This window comes from Vulpes lagopus, chromosome 15 (assembly GCF_018345385.1).
Source record: "Vulpes lagopus strain Blue_001 chromosome 15, ASM1834538v1, whole genome shotgun sequence".
Lineage (NCBI taxonomy): Eukaryota > Metazoa > Chordata > Mammalia > Carnivora > Canidae > Vulpes > Vulpes lagopus.
The window spans coordinates 38,850,556-38,869,427 of NC_054838.1; the positions used below are offsets into that span (position 1 = coordinate 38,850,556).

General features: G+C 36.6%; 1 protein-coding gene across 1 annotated transcript in view; it reads left to right on the top strand.

Annotated features, from left to right (window-relative positions):
* The first annotated feature begins 10,653 nt into the window (after window positions 1-10,653).
* The window catches only part of TYR (tyrosinase), a 93,847-nt gene continuing 85,628 nt past the window's right edge, over window positions 10,654-18,872 (top strand). Inside the window, exon 1 of the mRNA XM_041730470.1 lies at window positions 10,654-11,472. Coding sequence (XP_041586404.1) covers window positions 10,654-11,472 — 819 coding nt within the window. The remainder of the gene's footprint in view (window positions 11,473-18,872) is intronic.

The following is an 18,872-nucleotide window of genomic DNA, read 5'->3' on the forward strand; positions in this document are numbered from 1 at the left end:
GATAAAAGGAAGATGTTTGCAAAAATAATAGAGTTTCTGTCTAAGTGGTGAGGGGACCAAGCTATGGCAAATGTGCTATCACAGAACTTTCAGGCAAAAAGTCTTACTAATTCCCTTATAGACTGGGCATTATTGATTGACTCTTTTTCACATATGCAGTATTTATCATTGGCCTAGGCTGACAGCCACTGGCATAGCATAAAATCATTATACTGTGTTCATAATAAGGATTACATATTTTATAATGACAAAGCTACAGAATGTTGGCCTAGTCCTTGATGGTGATGAATTGAGGACCAGTGGTGAAGGAACTGGGGTGCAATAATGAGGAAGCATGTTTTCTTTGTCATGGCTTTGCTGTATCTCTTTTTCTCTTATTTTCACCTAAAATAATCCTATCCGTTTGTTCACATGAGCCCTGATATCTCTATACCATGAAGTGTATGGTACTTAGTCTTTAACTCATCCTTATATCAAGTCAGTTTTTCACACTGCCTAGTATAGAAATCACATCTTCTCATTAATTCTGTTTTTCAACCATAATTAATTACTTGAAGTCCTAAATACATCTTGTCATCTCTGTATTTTGCTGCTCCCTTATCTGCGCTATATTTTCTTCCTCTTCATTTGTTTGTTTATACCATTCTTCCTTCAAAGGTCAATCCAAGCATCATATACCCCTAGGAGGCGGCTTGACAATCTTGTCTCCCCAGGCCCCTTCACAGATGAGATAATGAGATATGAGATGGAATACAAGTCTCCATCATGTTTGCCTAATTCCCTGTACACACGTAAATCCCAACATAGAGAGATATGGTGAGAAGAACAGAAGTATCATAACTACACTGCTGTGTTCAGACTCTGGATCCATCACTTCTTAGGTACATGCCTTTGGGTAAGTTGTTCAAACTCTCTGAACTTCATTTTCTTTATTGGCAAGATAAGAACAATCATTTTATTCAAGTTTGCTGTAAAGATGAATGACATTATATGAAAGGCACAGAATAGGATTTAGGCTGGATATCATTCCTTTGGCCTTCCAGGTCCATTCTTTACCTCTCTACCTCATTTTGGGACACAAGAGGCTGACAATGAGAACTGCATTGATGGGCTTCTCGCCCCTCTGTTTTGAGCTTGATTTCACTCACAGAGATGCACAGATACAAAGATCAGAGGGCAGAAGGAAAGTGAAGTCAGGGGTCAAGGTATTTAGTCCCCAAGTCCTTTTTTGCTTTGTAGCCAGAGGTTGCCTGCATCCTTCTATAAGGCCACAGCTCCTGTCAGCTGGCTCAGTCAATACAGTGATCTCTGTGTTCCAGCAATTGTCCCTCCCCTTGCCTTTCATGTCCAGTATATTGCATTATCCCTTGTTCATTTTCTTTAACTCTTCTCCCCAAATTGTAAATAGGTCCTTTATTAAACCCTCCTCAAAAAGCCAGCTTGAGTGTGTCAGCTGTTTTCTGCCAGGACCCTGACAAATATTGCATTCAATATTATTAACAACGTGCACTTAACAAACTGTTCTGTAATTGTCTCTTGATTTCTCTGAATCCCTTGCCAGATCATGAACTACTTCAGAGCATCATGGTTTATTTGTCACTGTTATTTTCTGTTGTCACATACAGTGCTTGGCAAAATATAACCACTCAATAAATGTTGATTAATTAGCTGAGGGAAGGGATGCATATTATTCTGACTCCTTAAGAGGACACTGACCTTTATTCTTCTGAGCACAGTGCTCCAAAATGAGTGATATAAATACATGTCTGCTATAATAAATGTGAATTTGTCCAGAAATCAGAGCTTAAGATGATTAAAAGGAGTGTTTCAAGGCAAATTATTCTTGGGAACAGTCAACAGACTCAGGCTACATGCCATATGAAATTTGCTTCAAAGGATAAGCAGAACTGACTGAGCTCTGGAGAGAACACAAAAGTTGAGTTTGGGTAAGTATTTTCATAAATCCATACTTAATTTAAAAATCTATGCAGCCATTTGGAGAAAAGTGAGTTGGGAAGGGAAGCATTCTATAGATTATTTAGGTAAACATTTTTTTCAACCATCGTCTTGCATGGAACATTACTGTGGTGTATCCATTTGGGAATATACCACTTGAAGCATAATCACTAGGTTAATTCTTTTTTTCTCTTCACCATAAGAGACATGCTAATTATGTTAACGTAGTGAGGATAAGAATAATTATGGGAATTACACTTTTAACTCTGTTCATCACAGGGATCATTGGGTACTCAAGAACAATAGGAGGAACTCAGGAAAAGGCAATGGAATTCAAATGGCCAATTAGAAATTCTGGGTTGGGAGGGGGTCTCTGAACCTGGATGAAATAGTTTGAACTTTAAGAGACAAGGAGAATGAGTTTGTGGATGTATTTTGTTATCTAAAGCTATGAAAAAGCAGCATCATTCTAACAACCTTTGGCAGTACACCACACAGGCATTATCTCTTCCATTTTATAACTTCCATTTTATAAGCACTTCCAGAGCTAATGTGAACTAATCTGTGATCCAATGCTTTCCACCTTACCAGAATTACTCTTCCTATCCAGAGTTGACCAATTGTTTACCAGACTTTACTGTAGGCCCATTTATTGTAGGCTTTTTCCCAAAGCTTTTCTTCTAAGAGTTCTATGTTTTTATTTCTTATTATAATGAACGTAATTTATTTATGTTGTTTTTGGACTTTTATGAGATACTTTTTGATAATAAGATTTATCTTTACTGATAAAACAACTCAGGAATTGCTCGTGTGAACCCTCATTTTGCTTTAAGCTTCAATGTCCTCCTAGAGCCATCCTTGGTCTTAAAAGCACACCCTAACCATTGGATGACATTGACTTTTTGGTGATTTCCAGCCCCTTAACTGCAGAACCTTTAGGGAAGCTAGTAATGTTTGGGGTGCTGCATGTTCAAAAACACCCCATGTTTTGTGAAGACAGTAATTTCTGTGACTTAAACATATATGCTTAATGTTTTACAAATGCATGTACTCACCTACAAAAAGAAAACATGAGTTTATATTAGAGAATTACTAAACCAGTAGGTTTGTGTCATTATTTATGCTTAATAAATACTGAAAGACAATGTACTTCCTCCCAGAGGATCTGTACCATTTATTTACCATTTATTGAAAAGAAAACAAGTTTCTTTTCACTTGCAAAAATGCTGTGCATTTTAGTTCTACATTTTGGTTCATCTACTAGGTCTTCTTTAATGGCACCAGAGATTGTGCTGTCTTTCTGTGGCCACCCTGCAATTGTGTCTTTGTACTAACCCATTTTCCTAATGTGTCTTAAATTATACCTTCTGTTCTTATAATGCAGATTTTGCTCTTTGTAAATGATATTTAGATAATTTTCAATAAAGATTTACTTGAAAGTGAAATATGCATTAAGCAATAGCTGAACTAGCTTTACATGTACAATTTTGCACAATCAGGAAATGGACACACAAAGATTAAAACCCTATGCTTTTAGCACAATTTATAGACAGTTCAACTGAAAAGAAAAGAGGAGTCATTTGGCATTGTGGTGAGCATGATTTACCTAACATCCAGTGGTTTTATGAGAACCAGTTTTGATGGGAGATTTAGTCTATGATTAAGGCAATCTATCACAAAAGAGCACCTTCAAATGGAGCAGAGGATGACTACGACTCATCTCTACTCTAGAAGCTTATCAAGGATATGGTCAAGTACCCAAGGATGATCCTCACAATAGCTATGAGAATATGATACAAGCAAAGTATGAAGTTAAGATGAAAATAAAAGCAAGATTAATATAATGAAGGGCAATCAGCAGGTAATTTTTTTTTTGGCATAGAAGATAATAAAACACAATATCTGTGAGATTTGGAATTATACAGATAAATATAGCCTCTGAGATTCACTAGTAGTTTCACCTTAAGGGCTAACCATAATTTTCTTAAGTAGAAAAGGTTATAATATGTACCTTGCAGGCTTGTGATAAGGATTAAATTGGGTGGGTGAAAAAAAATTATATTTAATTTAGCCAACTGGACTGTTTAGATGATCCCACTTTTGCTGACAACATCTAAAACATCACAATCAGAAACACATCAAACATATGCTTTTTTTGTTCCTTAGGGGATGATCAGAATGTTGATCTTGGCCATATCAATATCATAGAGCTTCTTCACAGCCAGTTTGATCTGGTATTTGTTGGCCTTGACAGCCACAATGAACACAAGTGTGTTGTTGTCTTCTATTTTCTTCATGGCTTATTCTGTGGTCAGGTGGGATCTTGATGATGGAATAGTGGTCAAACTTGTGTCTCCTGGGGGTGCTCTTTCCAGGATATCTAGGCTGCCTTTGGAGATGCAGTGTCTTCGGTCATGGGAAGGTAGGTGACATGCAGATCTTTTTCTCTTTTTTTTTTCCTTGGTGGCTCTGGACACCTTTGGCACCACTTTCTTGACCTTCAGAGCCTTTTCTTTGGCTGTGGTGATGGCTTTGGGAGGGCCAGGGGCTTCTTTCTTTGCTTTTGGCACCATCATTGTGAAAAGTGAAGATTAAATCTTTAAAAAAATTATATATAGAAAGCCTAGCCCAGAGACACCTGGGTGGCTCAGTGGTTGAGTGTCTGCTTTTGGCTCAGGTTGTGATCCTGGAGTTCTGGGATCGAGTCCTGCATTGGGCTCCTTCAGGGAGCCTGCTTCTCCCTCTGCCTATGCCTCTGCCTCTCTCTTTATGTCTCTCATGAAGAAAGAAAGAAAGAAAGAAAGAAAGAAAGAAAGAAAGAAAGAAAGAAGAAAGAAAGAAAGAAAGAAAGAAAGAAAGAAAGAAAGAAAGAAAGAAAGAAAGAAAGAAAGAAAGAAAGAAAGAAAAAAGAAAGCAAGCCTAGTCCAAAGTAGATATTCAGTAAATAATGTTGCATGAAAATGACCATTGAAAAATCCTAGGTAAATGCTAGTCCTTTCTTGTCTATCATGTAGGCCTCTATCAGGATGCTGATAAATGTGTCCCTAACTCTCCCTGTCAGTCTCTCTTTACAGTGGGCCTTCTCAACCTCTTCAGTGTATAATGAGTTTATTGCTGGGTTCTGCTCTCCTGACTTAGTGCCTGACACTGCATTCAAAATGAGGGTTAATCTCATTCGTATTTCTTCCCATACTTCTCAAAATCTGCCTTTCCTGTGCCCAGGATGGTACGATGTGATCTTAAAAGTTCATCCATTAGCTTAAAGTGTTAATGATTTATTAACACAGTATACTGGATACTGGTGCTCACTTTATTATTTATCTTATTCTGTATGTTTGAAATATTTTAGAATTTTAAAATACATTTCACAAAATAAGGACAGTAAAAGAAGAAATAGATCTATCCATTTATCAATCCACCCCTTCTCTCTTTGATAATGATATATGTAAAGTACCAGGTACTTGACCTAAAACCACATTTTTGCCTTCAAAGGATTCATGGTCTGAAAGGAACATGATATAAGTTGATAGACCATTACAAGGTATTCTGTGAGTGCAATGACAAAGGTGAATCAAGGTTACAATGAGAGAATAGAAGAAGTCTCCCCACCCATCCTTGGGAGAGTCCTATAGGAAGCAAAGGCTTGACATGTGAGCTGAATCTTTACAGTGTGACTAGATTATGCAAGTGAATCGAGAGAAGCATTCTTAGTAGGGGAAAGGGCATGTACTAAATTCAGAATCCTAAGGAAAGCAAGACATCTTGTTGCAATGGCAGAAGCTGAGTGTCTTAGAGAATAAGGTTTTAATTAGAGGAAAAAGGCAAATGAGGATACTGGTTAGAGAAGAAGGGGCCAATATATAATAATGATAATTATATCTAATTATATCTAATAAAATAGTTATTCCCTAGCTCTTAACACTGAACAGTCCCAGAAGTAATGAGAACCCTATAGTGATGAACACCATAAGCACCCAATTTGTGGTTTTTTAATAGTAACATTTATCATTTACTGAGTATTAATAAATGTCAGAACTTGGATTGAGTGTTTAATATGTATGTTAATATGTTATTTAAAACTCAAAAGCAACCTATGTGATGGGGCTGAACCCACTGAAGTCATGGGGTCTAAGACTATGACCTTGGGGCCTAAGACTAATAACTGGCAGAACTTGGATAAAAATTCAGTGACTCTAGAGCATCAAACACAGTTGAAGCCTGTTATTTATGCAACTTTGCTCCTCCCAAGTATCTACTATAGGTTCTTGGACATGGTGTATACTGAATATTTATTGAATAAATGAATGAGTCTAAAACTGTAGAGAGTTGACTGCTACATATTTTTCCCTTCAACCCTACACATAAATACATGTAAACATAATGATAATAATCATTAGGCAACATAATGTCTACTAATTAACTAAATATTGGAGCAAAGATGCATCAATTTTTTAATTGAAGTGTAGTTATAAAGATGAATCAGTTTTTACCTTCAAATGAAGCACAATACATTAACCAAGAAGAATCAAATGCATAAAATTCTAGAAGTCATTATAATAGTGAAACAAATATATAGTTTATATTTATAGATTGTTAAGGCACTAAATCATTATTGTAAAAATTGATAAAGGACAAGAATCAAGCATTTACCCTACTTTCTTGTATAGGATGTATTTCAGAGTAACCAAATAACTGCTGAGGAAGAGTTAATCTTTACAAAAGAATTACAGTTAATAAGTGCAAATAGAATTACAAAATTCACTATTTTTATAATCTTTACCAAAATAATGGATATAGGAAACTATTATTAATGAATGATAAAAGTATGAGGTAAAAGTTTGTCAGAGAACTATATAATAGACATAATAGTCTGACATCACCTCAACTACTGTTCAATTTAAAAAACTAATAGAACAAAAAGCAGACATGTCCCTCTGATGTCTTTAAAAAAGTAGTACATGACAACATCTGTGAAGAAATTCTTAACAAAAACAATAACAAAATTGACCCTGAACCTAATCAAATCTCTACATTAAATTTCCTAATTATAAAAAATGCAAGAGATTAATTATTGAAAACCCATGAAGTGACAAAAAATACAGGATAAAGAAGCATGTTAGACGAAACTACAAAGACAAAACTTGTCATCTCTGAAAAGGTGTTTTACTGAGAGTTTTACTGAACAAAATCCAATTTCTTCCATAAGTAAGTTGCATTAAAAAAAAAAAAAAAAATGAAAGGGCGCCTGGGTGGCTCAGTTGGTTAAGCGTGGGACTCTTCATCTCAGCTCAGGTTGTGATCTCAGGATCATGAGATTGAGCCTCACATCAGGCTCTGTACTCAGCACAGAATCTGCTTGCCCATCTCCATCTACACTTTCCCCTGCTCTCTCATGCTCTCTCTCAAATAAATAAATAAAATCTTTTTTTAAAAAAAGATGAGAAACATAGATTTTTAAAAACAAGAAATATGTAAACCAAAAGCAATATATAGACCTTGTTTGGATATTCAAAAAATATGTTTAAGATAATTTAAGTGATTGAGCATAGACTTAAAAACAGATGATATTAAGGAATTATTACTCTGTCTTTCTGTCCGAGATGTTATACTGGCATTGTTAACTATGTATACTTAGACATTACAGAAAAGATATGCTACATGACATTTATTTTAAAATGGTAAAGAATTTTTTTTCTTTTTATGTTGGTGGGACAGAAGAAACAATGCCTACAGAAAGATAATAGTGGTTAAGGCGTGACAATGCGTATATGCTAATTAATTATACATATATTTTTCTTTTTGAGTATATTTAACTATTCCCATAGTAAAATTTATTTTTTAAATAGTAGGTATTCAAATTGAGCTAATTATGTTACATACATTCAATAAATGGTAGCTACTGTTAAAACTGCGAGAAAAAAGGACTAAAAAACAAAGCTGGGGAAGAAAGTTCAAACTATCATGAAATAAATGAGCAAAGGTAAATGATTAGAGTAAGGGAAAAAAGCAAGGTTGACTGGTCAAAACCAATGAGTGGGTGAGTGATCAATACAAACACCCGAAACCAGAGGACAATTGCTTATGGCTAGACTATACCTTAAACTCTCAAATTCAACAGGTCTAAAATTCAGCCCATACTCAATTTCTACAAACATTTTATTCACAATCTTCCTTATTTTAATTAGTGGCACAAGCTAGAAACCTGGATGTCAACCCCAAATCTCTTTCCTCTTCACCTCTCCTCTTGAATTCATCACCTATATAGCTCTCAAATCCATTCACTTCTGTCCCTCTCAGGGATCAGCACTCTAGTTCCAAGCCAAATTTCTTGCCTGAGTTACTGCAATAATCTCTAACAATTATTTGCAGGGTATTTACTGAGCTCTAATTCTAATAGAGTATTGCACTAGCTCAGGTGTTAACTCATACAATAATCTCCTAGAATAGGATAGGACACTTAAAAATTCTGTAAACAAGAGACACCTAGACAATGTATGTTTAGAGTTGAGGAAAGAATCAGTTCAAGTGTGGTTTGATATGTAAGAAGTTTGTATTGACAAAAACAGTGTTATACATCTGGGCCAGAAAGGATGGTATTCTATATTTGGGAGTAGTAAAGAGGTCTGTCAAGTTAAAGAAATCATTTTGTGAAGGAAATTAAGAGGACAAAGTACATTTTTGCCATTTGTCTAAGCATGCTTGGAAGGCTATAAAAAACAAACCTGGGAGAAGAGACCCATGAAGGCTTTATAAGCTATTCACTGAGAAGCCTGATAGGGGGGCAAGTGTAAAGCAAAATTCTTAATTAAATTGAACATTAGTAGTTGAATTCTGTCTGCAAGTAGATGGAACAGAATTACAAAAGGCCACATGCAGTTATAAGTAATACAGAACCAAGACTCCCCAGGGGCAAGAAGGCTTGCGTTAATCTCTCGGTGACTCTGAAAGGAGGAAGAAAAAAGATTAAGTCTCCTTGTGGAGATCATGTGACGATTTCCTGATCCCAGCCAGAGGCAGCATTTCCATGGAAACTTCTCTTCTCTTCCTCTTCACCCACACAGTGCTCCTTCCACCTAAAAAGGCTGCTTTTGAGTCCCAAGAGAGTGGTATGGAGGCATTTTAATGTTTTTCTAAATAAGAAAAGTCCAGCAGAAAGGAGAAGAAAGCAGAGGCTGACCCTGCAACATCACGTGGAAAGTGAGGGTCTTCCCCAGAACCCTGCAGCTCAGGGACTAGACACTGCTGCTTTCCTCAGAGCTTTCACTTATGCTGGATTGTTCTGTGTGTGTAGGGAACCACCCAACTTCGAGCCTGGGACAGGATGAAAAAGGAAATCTCACAAGGACAACTGTGGTTTGACTACTCTCACCCTCTCTAATTTTTCAGTTCATCTTAGTTTAAACCACTTTGTTTTTAGGTCCCTTCGTGGACTGGTCCAGGGTTTAATTTCCACTGGTGTGGGGAGCCTACCTGAATCTTGTTTCCCAACTCTGTAATTTTCCCCTGCCTGAAGGATTATCTCCATTCTGTTTGTCTTTCTAATGTATGCTCCGCTTTAAGGTTTTATTCAAGGGGCATGCTTTTAGTAAAATTTGAATACTGTTATCCAAAACTATGCAGTTCTTTTCAGTACCCTCAGTTCACAAAGATATCCTCTCCATTAAAAATTTGATGTACTTAACATCTGTACTGCTTATTTGAGAACTAGTGTAAATGGTAGAATTCGATTTTTTTACATTCATTTCCAGTAATCTAGCTCACGATACAGAGAGAAAGATTTCTGAATGTATATGACTAATGATTATTTGCTGAATAAATATATGAATACTATTCATTCACACCCTAAAATGAGAATTCTTTTATAAGACCCTATAGTAGACAAAATTTCAAAACAATTTCTGATTTCTAGAGCTGATGGGTGAAACAGGGTGGCAATAGTATTTCAATAAAAAGAATTTATTTTGGAATATTAGCTGGTAGAAGTCTCCACAGTAAAGCAGACCACCTCTCCCATCCTTAGGAATTGTCAAAAAATAAATGATTAGATTGCTAGCAAGTAGTCAACTGGATCAAGATAATCAGGGAGACAGAGCAGAAAGATTTTTTTCTTTAGATACTTTGTATGAAATAAATAAATAAGCTGCAATATAACCAGAGATAAGATCTAATCTCTAGGCTCTGAAAAACAACTCTTTCTGCATAGCTGAGTTCTGCAAATTCTGAGATCTACTTATGGGAGAAACAACTACCTTGCACCCATAATCTCTAACATTGCCTGAACTTTCTTAAAAGAGAAGCCCTATTCCTGATACCACCTCTCATTTTCCAATTCAAATCATCATTAATCTCCTAGTCAACTAACTGGGTTTACTTATATCAGGCATACTACTACTACTACTAATAATAATAATAATAATAACCATGTGAATTAAACTATTAATGGTGAATAGTCTTTCTCACTTTAACATAGGCCTGTCCCACTGGTGGGATACGTGCCAGCTCCGAAGAAAAGTTAGTCATGTGGTTTTCAGAAGATGAAAGCTTAAGATAAAGCCTGAGAGTGATGTTGGAGGTGGGACTGGTATTATATAGGTCTTAGCCAAAACATGTGATAGTCACTGTAGGGGTTCCTGGAAAGAGAAGTGCATAGCTCAATTAACTGGCTCAAGCAGATCTGTGAGGACTAGAGGAAGAAGAATGCTCCTGGCTGCTTTGTGCTGTCTGCTGTGGAGTTTCCGAACCTCCACTGGCCATTTCCCTCGAGCCTGTGCCTCCTCCAAGAGCCTGATGGAGAAGGAATGCTGCCCACCATGGAGTGGTGACGGGAGTCCCTGTGGCCAGCTTTCAGGCAGGGGTGCCTGTCAGGACATCGTACTATCCAATGCCCCATTCGGGCCTCAGTTCCCCTTCACGGGGGTGGATGACCGGGAATCTTGGCCTTCTGTCTTTTACAATCGGACCTGCCAGTGCTTTGGTAACTTCATGGGATTCAACTGTGGAAATTGCAAGTTTGGCTTTTGGGGACAAAACTGCACAGAGAAGCGACTTTTGGTGAGAAAAAACATCTTTGATTTGAGTGTCTCAGAGAAGAACAAATTTCTTGCCTACCTTACTTTAGCAAAGCATACTACCAGCCCAGACTATGTCATCCCCACAGGTACCTATGGCCAAATGAGTAATGGATCAACACCCATGTTCAATGACATCAACATTTATGATCTCTTTGTCTGGATGCATTATTATGTGTCAAGGGACACACTGCTTGGAGGGTCTGAAATCTGGAAAGACATTGATTTTGCTCATGAAGCCCCAGGTTTCCTGCCTTGGCACAGACTCTTCTTGTTGTTGTGGGAACAAGAAATCCAGAAGCTGACCGGGGATGAGAACTTCACTATTCCATATTGGGATTGGCGAGATGCTAAAAGCTGTGACATTTGCACAGATGAGTACATGGGAGGGCACAACCCAGCAAACCCTAACTTACTCAGCCCAGCATCCTTCTTCTCCTCTTGGCAGGTAAGGCATCCTGGACATCCACTATCAGAGCATAAAAGAACCTTAGCAGTTGCTTCTTCAGGCAGGTCTTCATATGCCTCCTTCCCCATTTCTCCTGTCAAGAGTAGAAAAGACCCCTTATTAAAAGTTCTCAACGTACCTGTATTTTTTCTTTATAGCGTACTTCACAATTATAATTATATAGATATTTGTGTGTTTGTTTGTCTAATATCCTCTGCCAGGTTCCTAAACTCTAATAAATAAAAAGTATTTGGTTCATTACTGTATCTCTCAGCAGCTAAGATGGTGTCTGGCAAGTGGTAAGGGCTCATTAAGTATTTGTTGAATGAATGGGTAAATAAATATTTAGGTGATTAAGTTAATAATGTAGGTCGGTGGGACATTTGGGTAGCTCAGTTGTTAAGCATCTGCCTTTGGCTCAGGTCATGATCCTGAGGTCCTGGGATCGAGTTGAGGCTCCCCACAGGGACCCTGCTTCTCCCTCTGCCTATGTCTCTGCCTCGCTCTCTGTCTCTCATGAATAAATAAATAAATTCTTTTAAAAAAAACTAGGTCAATGTTTCTGAAATTTTCTATTAACTCTGTTAATACTTTTACTATCCCTTCCCTATGCTAAAGACTAAAACACTGAGGTATAAAAGTAACTTGTACAAAATCACAGAGCTAAAAACTAGCAGTCAGGTCAGGCTTGGGTGCCTGACCACCTATACTATTCTTAAGAATATGACTGCTCTGATGTCTTTAGCCAAAGGATCTGGCTTACTCCATTTCATCTTTTTTCATTAGGCTGCAGAAGAAATTAGCTTTTTTCCTAAATATGTGCAAACTTTAGAGGTACAAGATAAGGAATTGCAATTTTGAAATTTATTTTCTATTTTTCCTATTCTGAATTTTCCACCCTGGATTAGGGGAAAATGTGACCCCAAAAATATGCTTTTAATTATTTATCATTTTTAAACCATAAGGAGGAATAAATGCTTTTCTGTCTGGATTCCAAACATTTCTAAGGCAGCACTTTTTACTAGCAGTACTTTATGAAAATAAGCTCAATGTTTAAATGAGGTGGGAAGAATCTGGCATTTGCACCTTGTGCTCTGCATGTTTGAAGTGTGAATGGCTTCCTATCCTCCCTACTAAGTTCACACACCTTTCAAATGGACCCTACTGAAGCTCATTGAAAAATGGTCATGGTGTAATATCTTGGATCACTAATGCCAGCTATTTACCTAGAGGAATGAGTGTATTTATGCAGGAAAGGCTGGAAAAGATGAGCTTGAAAAAGAAATCTATTTCAATAAGCCTTCAGACCTCCTACCTTAATCTATACAGTGCAAAACTCTCATCTAGTTCTATCATCCTCTGTTATTGCTTAAAATATTGCTAAGCTAGGATAGGGATTTTCAGGCTATTATAATGCTTTCCTTAACTGTACAGCTTCCTTGACCCAGAAAGTATGGTGGCTTATCTAAATATCCAAAAATGTTATAACACCCACACAGAAGCTTAATAGAAAGATACTAATTGATATTTAATTACATGAGATATATGTTAGTTGGTGTTACTAGAATTATATGTGCATTTTTTCTTATAATGTTTTTTAAGATTTTATTCATTTATTCATGAGAGATAAACAGAGGCAGAGACAGGCAGAGGGAGAAGCAGGGTCCCTCCGGGGAGCCTGATGTGGGACTTGATCCCAGGGCCCCAGGATCACTCCCTGAGCTGAAAGCAGATGCTCAAACACTGAGCCACCCAGGTATCACTTTCTGGTTATTGTTGAGTGGAAAGTTTCTTGCCCTCTCCTTTTTTTTCTTTACAATTATGGCCAATTTTATTTCTAAATAAATCTTTTTGAGTCTAGTGGGTAGACACTGGTCTGAACTTATGACATTAGGTTCCATATTACTCAATGATTAAACTGCTGTGTAGTAACTGGTGTTAAAAAATCATATTCAGAAACAGCGTGAACAAAGACCGTTGAAGGAAAACAAGCAAATGATAGCTGAAATAAAAAGAAGGAAATGAAAGAGCATTTATGTCCATCTGCTATGAGTGGTGTCACTGTGTGAAGTGACAGTCGCTGTTTCCATTTGGTAACTGTCCTTTAAAAATGAAGATCAGTTGTTTATATGCATTTAATTTAGTGGTTCTCGGTATCTAAATCACTTAGGGAGCTTAAAGAAAATTTCATGGATCCACCCACCTAATTCCTGCTGGAAAATACTCTTCAGGTGGTCCACTGGGAAGTCAAGGAATCTGTGTTTTTAGACATTTTTTTTTTTAAAGATTTATTTCTTGGGACACCTGGGTGACTCCTTGGTTGAGCGTCTGCCTTTGGCTAAGGTCGTGATCCCGAGATCCTGGGATTGAGTCCCGCATTGGGCTTCCTGCAGGGAACCTGCTTCTCTCTCTACCTATGTCTCTGCCTCTTTCTGTGTGTCTCTCATGAATAAATAAATAAAATTAAAAAAAAAATTATTTATTTTAGACAGAGAAAATGAGAGGGGAGAGAGTATGGGGAGGGGCAGAAGGAGATAGAGCAAGAGAATCCTTAAAGCAGTTTCCCCACTGAGCAGAAGCCCCACATGGAGCTTGATCCTACAACCCCGAGATCATGACCCTATTCAAAACCAAGAGTCCAACACCCAACCGACTGAGTGTCCCAGGTACCCTCAGTTATCTTAAAACCTTCTTTTGTGGAGCACTTGGGTAGTATGGTCAGTTAAGTGTCTGACTCTTGGTTTGACTCAGGGCATCCAGCCCATCTGCCTCCATGCTGAGCATGGAGATACTACTTGAGATACTCTCTTCCTCTCACCCTCCCGCTCATTCTCCCTCTCTCTGTCTCTTTAAAATAGATACATTTTTAAGAATAAATCAGTAAATAAATAAAACTTCTTGTGACTCTAATGTGCAGTCAGCATTGAGAATTATTAATTTACTAGAAATTGTTTTGGTATCTAGTTAACCCTACAAACTCAAGTTTTGTAATAAACACTCCACTAGTTTAAATGTTTTTGCCTCAATCATATGCTCAAATCAAGAAGTGACCTGCTCTGTGTGAGAATCAAATACCTTCCTGACTCAGGGAACTCATGGAGACCTTCAAAATTAGCTAGACTGCTAGTCCCTTTCATTTCAAGCCTCCATTTCTTCCTCACTTTCAGACATGTTTACAACACAAAAACAAAGATTTTAGAAATTCATGGTATTTATTAACTGTGAGCTAAGAGACACTCAATGGTGAGTGGTGTAGTGCCCTTATTTTATTTTTCTTAATTTATTTTTTAAAGATTTTTTAAAAATCTTTAAATTTTTTATTTACTTATGAGAGACACAGAGGGAGAGTCAGGGACATAGGCAGAGGGAGAAGCAGGCTCCCCATGGGGAGCCCGATGTGGGACCCGGGACCCCGGGATCACGACCTGAGCCAAAGGCAGATGCTCAGTCACTGAGCCACCCACGTGCCCCTGCCTTTATTTTATAAAAGAAGATAGAGAGATGCCCCCAAAAGGTTTGATTTATATAAGGTCACACAGCTGAGGACTAAAATTGGGTGCCTCTGACTCCAGTGCGGCTTTTCTGTTATTAATAAGGAGCCACTTAAGTTCAGAAGAGATCAATTAAGCCGCTCATTTATGGATATAATATTTGACCTGTAGTCATTTGGACTACCTTAAAATTCAGTCACACAGACTAACTGGGACAGATATCCTGATGCAGTCTTTTTCATTTATGTCATAATAAAAATATTCCATTAGACTTATACTGGTCCACATCCCTTACTCAGGTAGATTTGGTCCACACTCCTTTGAGCTATCATTACACTTTGTACAGTTTTATATAATAGCACCTAAAAACTGTTTAGTACATGTAATTGTTTTCAAACCTGGGCTTGTCTGTCAGCTGCTCCAAGGAAAAGACCATTTCTAATTTATTTTTGTATCAGCAGAGCCCGAACCATGATATATGCATAGAATGGGCTTTATAAATGTATACTGAATTGAGCAAAATTAAAAATCATGGAAATGTTAGCTCCAATAATAACATACACTAAAAATTAGACTCTGCATGCCTGCCTTTCTAGAACCTTAGATCGTACTTCTCTATACCACTGGATCCCCAAGGCCAAGGACAACAATGCAAAATAAAGCAGTGACTCGCTTAATGTGTAGAACACAACATTTTATGTAGTTCTCTCTGGGCTTCTGTATCTGTGTGTGTATGCATGCATGCAAAACAAAACAAAACAAAAGAATATACAACAGAGAAGATCAAGTACATTACAACACATCTGAGTATAATTTAAGTGAAATAAATAATATTTACTGATAAGGTTTTCTATGAAATAAAGTAATATATAAATCATTGTTAGTATGTTTAGAAAACTATTTTTCTCATATGCAGAATTCATATCTTTTTTGTGTATTTTTTTCATTTATTTCTTTAATGCCAAGAGCTTTTAATGTAGAAGCATGTTTGTTGTCAATTAAAACAGTCCAATGCTTTTGGAGATGAGGGACCTTAATAACATTAAAGTACAAATACCTGTGCTCGATACAATTAGATCCAATGTTACGCAAGCAGCTGATTGACCAACCATAAAAAAGAAAGGTAGATCAGGGTAGCTGTTCTGATGTATCAAAATAAAGAGAAATAAATATCTCCCAGATGATAGACATGAGTGAAATGTGGCCAGCTAATTCACTCATCAGGTGAAAAGCATATCACATGGAAGCAAACAGTGGGAAGAAAAAAGAAAAAAGTCACATTTCAGCAGAGAGTCATGGGTTTTAGGTAACCATGGCAACAACTCCGTGAAATAACAGTTTCTCTTTTTTTTCTTTATGGAAAAGATTCTGCGGAATGTCATATGGTTAGTTTTTTTTTTTTTTTTTTTCCCCAGATAAATCTCTAATGCCCTAATAGAAACTTTGCTCCTGACAGCTTTTAATATCTGGTAGTTTGTTGCTATTTACTTAAGTTTAAGAAAACAGTATCTAGGCTCACCTCCATTAATACATCTGTTTCTTCTTTCTTTTTTTCATTTGACTTGGGGCACTTGATTTTTCCCCTGCATCATATGTTATAAATCACCTGTATTAAAATAGAAAAAGAAGAACTTCCTCTTCTTCAGAGGACCTCTGCCACTTACCAGCTGATATAAAACACGTTATTTAGAGCCTTTGGCCTCTGGTTTCTCTCAACAGAAAAAAAATGGGGTGCAATTATTATATATGCTTGTTTTCTTTGTTAATGAAAGCACTAAATGCAATGGAAAGCAGAATAATGTGGTGGAAGGGTATCAGTCGTTTGAGTTACAGAAACATAAGTTTCAGTGGACTTTTGTACTTACTTAGCTACATGATACTGGACAAGTTACTTAATTATTTTGGGAACTTTTTGCCTTAAAATTAGAATTATATATCCTAAAGCATTATTGCAAAAGGAGTCAATGGAATCTGTTAATATAAAATGATTGGTTTAGTATCTGACATATTATTTGAGTTCCATGTGTGAAAATTATTATTATATCTTTATATGATATATAAATGTTCATTAGTACAACAATGGATATTCAACCAGTGTTATAGAGTCAGAGTTAAAAGCAATTTGGTGACCTGTATTAAATAATAGTATAAGAGCTGTCATTATTATTTTTTAAAGATTTATTTAAAGAGAGAGAGTGTGAGCAGGATGGAGGCAGGGAAGGAGAGAGAGAATCCCAAACAGACTCCCCACTGGGCATGGAGCTCAATTCCACTACACTGAGATCTCGACCTGAGCCAAAATCAAGAGTCAGACACTCAATCCACTGACTCACCCAGGTACCTCAAATAGCTGTCATTATTAAACACTCTATACCTGAAACTATATATAAGTGCTTTGCATATGTTAAATTATTTGATCCTTCATAAAAGTTGTTATAATCCCTATGTACAGATGAAAACCTTAATACTTCAGTAATTTGCCCAAGGTCATGTAGCTAATAATAGTCAATACCAGAAATCACATCTGACTGTAATCTCCATGATCCTAAGCATAGTGCTAACAATTTCTCCTCCCTGACTCCCCTTCTGTATCAAATATAAACATGATGACTTGGAACTAAGTTTTTCAAATGATTTCTGGAACCAGGTAGATTTCCTCCTTGTTACTAATATGTCCAGTCATCTGAACAGTTAGTCACTTGGCAGTTGGCATTTCAGCAAAAATAGTTCCATTCAAACCTCTCTAATTTAAATGAGTCTGCTGTAGGAGTTTTTGAGGCAATATAATCTTTTGAAAATATCCTGAGATGGTTTATTATTCCAACAGGAATGAAAATGATTTTTGTTTATGTACCTGCTGTGACGTCTAGTTAATCATAATGATAAAGGAATCCAATATATTATATTCAATGCAAAAGCTAGGTTAGCTTTATTCAACCATTGCTAAGCCATTTATAGGCAGTAGTAAATGTAGTGGATATATACATTTGGAATCTGGATTATATATTAACGTTCTAGCTCTGGCTCTCAGCACCATATGACCTTAGACGAGTTACCCAACAGATCTACTTCTCATGTATGTGAGGATAAAAGGATTGAGGAATGTCATGGAGTATGAAGAAATCTGGAAACTGACATTTGCTGGATGAAAAACTATGCTACTTCCTATTACTATTTTTTATTAATAAAATAGATTTGAATTATACATTACTATGTTATATATTATATTTTTATTATATCCTATTATATTTAATATGGTTTCATATTACAGTTGAGAAAATTGAGACTTAGCAAGTCTAAATGACATGCTCATTGACATATTGCTAGTAAGTAGCAGAGCCAGAACTGATGCCTGCACCTACCTGAATTTGGTGTCCAATTCTTTTCCAACACACATTGCTTCAATTCATAAGTGATATCTTAGTGACCCCAAATTAAAAGGTTCTCTAAGTGTCTCTCATTGAACACAGTAGCAGCCATTCCTGGGTTGCACAGTTCATTCAGTTCCATCTCATGATAATTTGATTTGCTTTTACATTTCTCTAGAGTGCAAACTCAATAGAGTAGGAGACTGATAAGATTGTCTTGATTTTTTTTTAACTGTGGTGCAAACAAGTGACCAGGAAAGCTTTTCACTTTTAAAATATTGTTCCATGTGCCTTGCCTGTTGTCCATAAAAATATTAATCATAATACCAGGTTTTAGATGCTACTAACCTTTTGTATTCTCCCCTACTCAGACTGTGTGTCTTCCTCATTAAAATAGGAATAAAATCATGGAAACCTACAAGGTGGTTCTGTGAAATCTTAAAAATGTTTACAGAGATGCCTTCCTCATGGTCTGAAATAGATTAGGGCTTCAATATATGTTTATTAACAATGATATATTTAAAAATATATCTTCTAGGGC